At 39.6% G+C, this 9,695-nt stretch overlaps 1 protein-coding gene across 1 annotated transcript in view; it reads right to left on the bottom strand.

Annotated features, from left to right (window-relative positions):
- Window positions 1-4,130: 4,130 nt before the first annotated feature.
- The window catches only part of ERICH2 (glutamate rich 2), a 45,968-nt gene continuing 40,403 nt past the window's right edge, over window positions 4,131-9,695 (bottom strand). The window contains exon 14 of the mRNA XM_006038936.3: window positions 4,131-6,719. Within this exon, the coding sequence (XP_006038998.2) occupies window positions 6,574-6,719 (146 nt within the window). The 3' untranslated portion in view covers window positions 4,131-6,573. The remainder of the gene's footprint in view (window positions 6,720-9,695) is intronic.

Raw genomic sequence — 9,695 nt, 5'->3', positions numbered from 1 at the left:
ATCTAAGAAGGTAATATTCCTGCTTATTCAACTGAAGCATGTTTTTGGAGAAAGCTCTGTGCATGAAAGCCTGCCAGTGCTCAAACATTATGAAACCTTCCTGGTAGAAACAGTCCCTGAGCCATAATTAATATTCATTATCTTGTCCCACTTCTATGTTCTCATTGGCCAGGAAAATCCCAGTGAAGGTCACCTGGGTTTCTACTTCTGTTTTAGTTATCTAAGCATAGCCATGTTTTTGCTCTTCTCAGTGAATGATTATCTGGTTGTATCATCTGTTCTTATGTAAAGTACAGCAAATGGATTCTCGCAGGCTCCCTTCAGAATCCTTTTGGACCTTAGGTCTGTGTCCTGCATCTTTGCTCCAGCAGATAGCGTCCCCTTCTATTTTCCAGGCAGCGGCGAACCAATAGGGGTGTGGGTGGGCACTGACCGAGCCCTTCAGAGTTCTTATTGTGCGACATGACTTTGAGTATTGCTACGAGAAAGATGGGGGCGAAATGCAAGCATTGGTCCCCGGGCACCAGAGACCTACAGTACGTCACTATTTCCAGGTCTTCCCTTGTGACAGATCTCTTTTTAAGCGTTCCCAATGACATAAACCAGACTTATGCCGCCGGTGTTATCATCTCTTTCTGCTCTTTTTACTTTCACTGTTTTTTGGCAGTAAATTCTGTCTTTTGTTCTTCTTTGACCCTTTTTGGGCTCTGGTTATCAGTCTGTTGTTCTCTCTTCTCTTCTTTTCAGGCTGGCTGGTCTTCTCTTCTTCCACAGCATCAAATTATCTTAGCTTGCCCACTTTATTCCTTCACTTTTCAGCACTTTAAACCAGTGGTTTTCAACTTTTTTTTCATTTGTGGACCTTTAACATTTTTTGGATGGAGGCATGGACAGACCCCTTTTAATTGTAAGAGTGGGCATTCACATACTTTTGATTGATCATAATCATCTTTTGTGGACCCCGCCCCTATGCTGTCATAGTGACATGCCTCTGTAGAGTCATCTTCTTCTCTGAAATTTTTCCCTCCTGATCATTTTTTTCAGCAACTGTGTGAGGACTATCATTTGTATGTTCAGTCTTACCTCTCCTTTCCTCCTTTACATGCTCAAAATCCTTTCAAAGCTCCATCATTGTCTTAAATACATTTCCAGCCCTTTGATCCTCATCTCCATTATAGTGTCAGAAAGCCATACTTCCAGCACTTAAGAATGACAAAAATCTTACAGGTTCCATAGCCCATCATTCTCCTTTCCCTTGCCATACTTGGAAACTCCTCCATTGATGTTGCAGTAGCTATATACCTTGTCCTGAAAAAAAAGTGAAAACAACTTGAATTCCTCAACAAAGGCTCAGAAAAATTTCAAACAAACCTTCTCATACACATGAACAACTTATCAAAAAACCAGAAGAAAATCTCACCGTTGCCCCCCAGCCAAACCAAACCAGAAAAAAGCACACTTGCAAAAGAGTAAGCTCATCAAAAGACAGAAAGACACACAATTCCCCTGTTTCCTACACTTGTGGCTGGGTGTTAGACATTTTTTTAGCCTGAGGCAGTCCTGCCCACTAATTAGGCACAGCTGTGAACAGAGGCCAGGAACAAGCCCTCAAGCTCCCAAACAGCAAAAACCTCTAGCACACTCTCACTGTTGCTGTCTCCACAAAAAAAAATGCCAGATTACTAGAAAAGAGACCCGTACCAAACATACAGGCTCACTGACCCTGGTGAACAGGCACTGCTTGCAAGGGTTGACAAGGACCTAGGTGGTCAGTCTGAATGAATCATGTTAGGTCAGGGGCTTACTGTAGTGGAAGTCAAGGTCAAAGCTGGGCATCAGTCCGAGTTCAGGATAGCAATCTGAGTGGTGAGATGAGGCCAGGGTCAGGAAAAGGACAAGAACAGGAGCAAACAGGGACAAGCAGGGAGGTGCAAGGTAGCTATAGGTAACCAGGCTGTTGCTGGGAAAAGGCCCTACAGGGAGGTTTTTACAGCCCTTCTATCAAGGACCTGTGTATCTGATTGGTTCATCCCTCAAGGGAGGACCTAGGCTGGAGCTGAGGTTGTTTAGCTAGCTGGTGATGCTGCAGCCTAGGCTTCTGTCTAAGTGCCAAAGGTCCAGGTCAAATCCCAGCAGTCCTTACGCTGATCCTCCATCAGTAAGGCAAGTTCCACTCAAACTCCTCCATTTACTGTGCTGTGTGCTGTCCCACACTGGTTGCTTGCTCAGATATGATCATATTGCCATAAATAGCAAATATCTTGATCAATTCACTCACCATCCTTTCTTACAATGTTAATATCTTATTCATATTCCACTTTGGAATCACTACATACTCACCTTTATAACAAGTACACATGTAACATGTCTTCAAGCAAATCCATGAACATGAGGGATGAAACAAAAGGCTACTTAAAGTCATTTGAAGATGAAAAGCAGATTAATTAAGAAAAGGTCAATGTCCACACCCTCTGGATCTTCCTGAATTATTTAAATGTTAGTGACTTAATTATCAAAGATCAAATTTACTGTATAATAAAATAATCTCACCAGTATAGGCTCATATGCATCCCTTGGTTTGAGTAGCTCTAGGAGTCTCTTTCTTGGCTTCTCTGACTCATTTCCCAGGCGCAGGCACTCTGTTACTCCTTAATGGAAATAGAACCTCATGGCTCCACTGCCATGGGTCCCTAAGGCCAGTGCTGCCTCTCTAAATTCCTTAGTAGTATAGACAAACCCTGTTCCAGAGTTTTACCTTCTGAGTACTCCAGCATACAAGAGTTTCCATCTTCAAAGGTACACAATAGTGAAAAAAAAAATCACACTAGTTTTATAATGGGGTTCAAAACTAAAACAAATTACTCTTTAGCTAGCAGAAGAAACACAAGATCTGAACAGTTCCACTAGTGGGCATAGATAACTCACTGTTATCAACATCATGCTTTGAAGACACTAAAATACAAAGGAAAGGCTAGCAATCAACTCAGGAAAGATTCTAAGAGCATTTTGTCTGTTTTCCTTTATCTTCTCTGTCTGTCAAGTTTTTATAACTTTCAAAGGAAACAAAACCTTTTGAGCCTGAATTATAGGTTTTCAGATAAATGAGATGTTTCTAAAGCTCTCTTGGTTGCTCTATAAAAAGGATGGCCAACTTGTAACTCAAGGTAACATAGAGAAGCTAATTTTATAAATAAGATTGTGACAGTTTTAGTCGGAAGTGACAGAATTACTAGTCATAGGGCACAATGCAAATGTTTGTAACATTAATTGCTCATCACTGTTTGACTTCCCTGAAAAATTACTGTGAAAATAGCATTGTAGGGTTCCATGTTTATTACTACTTAATTAATTCCATATTGAGTATTTTATGTGCAGTCTAAATCCAAGACAATTTTCAAATATTGTCAGCTCTGAAAACTCAGCTTGAATTCTGAGAAATAAGTAATGTTTTCTTTTCCCCCTATATTAGTAATAGTAAAAAAATATGCAAAGCAAAACTTTACTCTCAATGGGACTTAGCAAACAATTATGTTGATGATGCACAAGAATTCAGGTCTCTCTCTTTCAGCTGTATAGTTATGCAGGGCTAATAGACAGGAACATTTTTACTAAAGCAAGCAGATCATTTTAGTAATAAAAAACTATTTTTAGGACAGCATTTTTCAGAGTAAAACTGCACTTAAGTGCTACAAACTTATACTTTCTGAACTGTTATGGGGACAAAGTTGGTTTTTAAGCCAAGGGGGTCAGAACTGGAGTGCTCCTGGAGTTGTTAAGATGCTACTATGTCATTGAAGAAATTTCTTTTGCAGAAAAAAATCCTTCCAAAAGTCTTAAAAGTCTTTATCACCTTTGTTCTGCCAAAGTAAAACAAAGCAACCAAATGGCACTAGAGAACAGAGCCCTAGGAGAATCACAAGCATCTTCTAGGTCTCATTTACCGAAACAGTTTTGCACAAGGAAATCCTGAAAACCATCAGTAACAGGCATTATGCATGCCTACCTATACACAAATACATTTCTTACCCAATTAATTTCTCTCAAAGTTTACTTTCAGGAGTTGATCCTCTTATCATGATTTGAACAATCATTATTCGTACCAAAATGAACAAAACATCAATTCCTTTATATTTATTAACTGTATTATTTAAGACTGATTTGTTACATTGAAGAGAAAGCAATGAACACAATTAGAAGCTGATATTAACAAGGAGGCTTGAAGCTCCAATAGTCAAATGCAACAATAAAACATACCGGTGGATGAAACAAAAAGCAGTTTATTGTGACATTTCTTTTCCTTTAACCCAAAGTACTATATTGAACTGTGACTGTTTTTCATGATTAGACTTTATTAAACATAACATTCAGAGTAAATCTTGAATGTATCTTTATACTGTCTACAATAACACAAGGTACTATACAAAAAAGGTCTTGCACCTTTTTTTTTTAAAATAGCATACTGTGCACCCAAGGAAAACAGGAAAAGACACTTTCTGCAGACTTAATCAAGATAACACTGTTATCTCTAGCAAGAGAGAACTGACTATTTCTACATTTAGATGCCAATCAACTTAAGTAAACTTTTCAAGATACAGGCACTGTTTTTGGTTACTGGTACCTTTCTGGCTCTTTGGCTGTGCTTATGTAACTAAGATTCTTTGAAACTGACAGTGCTCCAGAAAAGGACCATTAGCAGTCTGGTGGTAAGTGCCTGAACATACAAACCACTGCAACATTTATGATAATATGATGAAAAATAATCTTGGGATCCCTTTGCTCATCGGAAATTTGTGTGTCATGAGCAAGTGACTGCACTATAGTAAGAATTCTCACATCTTTCTTAGATGTTTGACAGCTTTTGATGTCAAACAGCTGGTAATCTGCATTCATCTCAGTGAGGAAGAAAGGGACATTAAGCTTAGTATATATCTGAAAGCAAAGATGTTGGTAAAACTCTACTAGTTGATCCTCAGCTAGGGGAAAGCTTATGGAATGTCATTACATTGTCTCTTCCATTACCATAACAAGGTTTAGTTCAAGTCTTCACTACCCAGGCACTGTAAAGCTGTTTTGAGTTACTGCATCTAGTAGACATCCCAGACAAATTTTTGCATTTGAAAGGGTGGATGTACTGACACAGAATGTGAACCAAACGTTGACCTAGCATTTCCAGTATTTTTCTTAGGATATAGAGCTAGAAGGTAATCCATCTCTCAATGATATACACTAATCACTCTCACTACTGTAAACATAATTCCAGAAAAATCAAAGTATATATAATATAGGAGGAATGAATGGCTATATGCCCATGATTTGTTCCAGTTAAAGAAGCATGTATGTGACTACTTTTTGGATTTGATCCAGCAGTTTTTTCTCAGAGCAACCTCCAAATGAACAAGCAGGTATAGTATGTTTGAAGCAGACACCAAAACTAATCCCAATAAGTTAGTAGCCATATTCTCAAAGGTGTTAGTCATTTTCATTCCCATTAACTTTAGAATGAAGGTGTTCAGCATCTCTCAGGAATCAGTCCTTATTTATTCTGCCTCATTTAAATACCCCTACAGTTTTGCTGCATAGATTATTCATTTCTCCTCTTACAAACTAAACTGTTCAGCCTGCTTCTACAGCAGACTGTCTTTGGCAGTAGGGTCCAAGTAGATATAACCAGAAATGGCTGAATTTTTTTAGTTAATTTTACATTGCAGGCCCAATCATGCAGTATTTCATGCAAGTCAAACTAGTTCAGAACAGGAATTCAAACTTTCTCCTGACTCTGGTTACATCACACTATGATGTCTGCTGCCTTTTCTGCTGCGCTCCTTGCCACTTGAATGTGTAAGGTATCCTCATATTGCACATTTACTGAACACCAAATTGGTGCATGTTATGCCACTTTACTACTTTTTCTGATCAACTATATATTGACTTGTCTTAACATAATGTAAAGTCTATTTCAAAATCTGACCAAGAAACTTTCACTGGCGTTGTACCCTCTTTCATCATATTAACTGTAATAATCCAAAATAAATTCAAACTCTGCATATAGAAATGAAGAAAATTTTAGCAGGTATTTCCATAGTGACAACATTTAATAAGGCAAAACAAGAAAACAAATCCCAATAGATTTTTCTAAGAGGCTGTATTTTCTAGGGGGTGGGGTGTCATCTTCCTCCTTGCCAGCATTTTGCAAAAGGCATTTTTACATAATCACTCCAGAAGATCAGCAGCCTGTCAATTCTGAAAACACAAAACTGCTCAATAAGAATTAATGTTTCTGCTCAATTGATAATGCACACGATAACTTTTAACCTGCTTGATTGTTCACCTAGGAAAAAGCTTTAGGATTTACATTTATGGGCATCCATTTTTTTTTTTTTTACAACAAATATTGTATGGAACAGACTTAGCTTGGTGGACTGTGTGAGAAGGTGGCTATCTGTATGCAAAAATTTCCAGTGGTACAAGAGAAAAAATATAACTGAGCATTGCATTTTAATATGCCTGTTTACAAAGATGATGTAAATAAAAAGAATCAAAATCAACTCAATATACACAGAACTTTCTGAGCTGTTATATATTTTCATCAGAATCATCAGAACTTTCTTCACTCTCATCATCACTGCTATCGGAACTGCTAGTAGTATCCTCTTCACTGTCATCACTACTCCCTTCATCAGTTTCTTCACTTTCTGAATCAGTAGAATTCTGGGCATCTTCTACCATAGAAATGTGCAAAATACATGTTTAAGTAATCTTTGAAGCTTTAGCTATCATAACACATGCTTGCAAAGGAGACATTATTCTAAATACATGATATTGGGTACTATCTTCCAAATAAATGCCAAAATACATATTTTGAAAATAATTTTATTTTAAAATTTAGCCTCATTGCATTTTACTTTGTACTAAAAATGATTAATGGCCTTACTGATATTTTATTCATTCTCTCTAATTTTCAATGAAGTAGCTAAACTATACACTTTCTAGTACAGGAAGAACTTTACATGGTAGATTTGTCATGTTTTCCTTAATAAATTAGTAAACAATTTGGGTGTTAGCCAATATACTAAAAATGCATCTTTTCTGAAAGGTGCGAGTTTTTGGAAACTTACTGATTTTCCTATAAGGAAAGGAATATCCATTTTTGTCAAGTATATCATTTTTTGACTGTACAGTTAAAACATATTTTATAGTGTAAAATATGGGCGTTTCTAGACAATGTGAAGGTCAATGATACTTTTCATGGAAATAAAACTAGTCTTATCTGTGTTTATAGGATTGGTCTTTATATAGTTTGGAAGGGAGGTAGCATATAGAAAATTTTGTTGTAATTCAGCTACTCTACAGGGAAAACAAGTCTCCAACTTATTATGTAGGTGGGAAAGAAAAGAATTAAGCAGAGTTTTGGAACCTGAATGTTCCAATTTTAGGGCCAATTTAAAACAAAGGGCGCTGGCACACGTTACATTTAAGATGTGATTAAGATGTTAATTGCACCATGTAACAGGGAACTCTAGCCCTGTTACTAAGAGAGGGCTGCCCCTTTAAGACTCAAGTCTACGGGAAGAACAAGCACCAGGAGGGTAGGGGTTAATGGCCCAACCACCCAAGCTGCTCAGCTGACAGGAAGGGGATAGGCCTCTGGGCACATATAAACTCCAGGGCTGAGACTGACAGGAGGAGGTCTCTGGCAAGTGGCCAGGGGAAGAGAGCTCCTGCATGGCAAAAGTACCCAGGAATGCTGTGGTTAATGAGGCTCTAGGAGTCTACAAGGTACCCAGAGAGCTGGGGGGGTGCCCAATGCGTGAGTAGTTTGGGGTTTTTAAGAAGCCAGAGTGTGGCCCGTATGACTTGTATTATGTTATAGCCCAGGGGCTCATACTTATGTTATTGTTTTATCTAGTGGACTGGGCTGAGGCTATTTGAGGAGGAGGAGGCCTCATTGGGGCACACTGCTGTGCAAAGCCCCAGTGCCAGGGGGGGTGCAGCGATGGGCGGTGATCAGATGCCAACGCTAGGGGGGCACAGGTCAACACTTATATACCATCTGTGAGACATGGGCCACCATGGAGGGGAGGTTTGGAGCGGTAGATAATGACCCCTAGCATTGGTGTAGTAAATGGGCAACCTCCCACCTGAGTAACACCATAATTATTGTTCCAACAAGGCATGGCAGAAGAGGTAGGTGGGTGGGTAGCCCAGAGACAGAGGGTCAGGCCTAGGTTAGACAGGCCCAGGGATGGACCCCTGGCACACACCATAAACAGTAACCTGGCCATGAGTTAAAGCCAATTTACGGTGTGGCAATATACTAAATGAGCCACAAAGATATTTCACATATAATGGGTAATATCTTTGTGGCTTGTTTGTATCATGCCTTCCACTGAATGTGTGGCAAGTTGCTGCTGACTCATGACAGGTTCCAACATTCAGCTGTGTGCAGAGATACAACATGGGGCAGCCCCAGAGCCTGGGACACACCCATCCCCTATCCAATTAGTGAGACTGGGCTGGAGGCAGCATCATCATGAGCCCAGCATCTGGGGGTGTCAGGGGCATCTGATTTGGGGCTCACTGTGCCCCAGACCTTTAAAAAGTGGGTAGGTAGTTGGAAGCCAGTTTGAGTCCCTGGTAAGGCCCCAGGTCCAGCTGACATCAGCTGATTCTTGGCCCATCTGGACTTACAGGCACTCTTCTTTCAACTTGCTGGTGTAAGGGGAACTCAGGATCATAATTCTGGGTTCTCCCTGCACTAGCAAGTAATAATGGCGTGACTGAGATCTAATCCCTGATTCCATCATTCACACTTCCTAACATGCCACATGTGCACGGCAGGAGTGTTGGAATTGGGGATTAGATCCTAATCGTGCCATTACTACTACTATAACTTAGTCTACTTGCCAAGGTTCATTGTGCTATTAAATAAATGCATGCCAGGGGCCAAAGAAAAATATAATAGCATGTATTAAGTTCTTAAGCTCAGCAGCCTTATTTTGAAATACACTATATTTTAATATGAATTGCTGACTGATGAGGCAGTCAACTACTTGAGGTGGTAAATTACAAGGATAAAATTGTCAGGTTGGTTCTGATCCTGAAATATTATCAGGTTGGCTCAGGACTGAAATATAAGCGCTTTGCATTTAATATTGGCATAAATTAGGTCTAAAACTGGTGTGGCTGGCCTGCAGAGGATCACTCCAATACAGGAGGACCCTCCAGAAAAATAGTCTGTGTAACAGCTACAATATTTTTCCTCTCCCCTGAAGCCAATACAATAGTAATAAAAGGGGAACATGGATGCTTATCTATGGTTTCCCTATACCTAGGGACCTACCAAAATTGCAGTTCCATGGAAATTGCAAAATCTGGTACTGCCCATGAAAGCGGGCAATGTCTGTGAAATCCATGGGGAAAAAAAAAAAGATTACTGAAAATAAAATGCTGGTTTCTCAGAAGCTTTAAGCTAAATTTGATGGGGGATGGGAAAGCAGGAGATGGAGAGAGTCTGGAACCTACAAACTGCGAGACATACAACAGTACATATCAGGTAAGTACTAAGGGGCCCTTTGGGCATCAGAATGGTGGGGCACCAAAGGGCTCGTTGGTGGCACTAAAGGGCTAACAGAAACCTGGTGGGACCTGACCCATGACTGAATGGTACACATTGAGGGCTACAGGTTGTACAGAAG

This window comes from Alligator sinensis, unplaced genomic scaffold (assembly GCF_000455745.1).
Source record: "Alligator sinensis unplaced genomic scaffold, ASM45574v1 scaffold2231_1, whole genome shotgun sequence".
Classification (NCBI taxonomy): Eukaryota; Metazoa; Chordata; order Crocodylia; family Alligatoridae; genus Alligator; species Alligator sinensis.
This window is presented reverse-complemented; position numbering and strand designations above follow the sequence as displayed.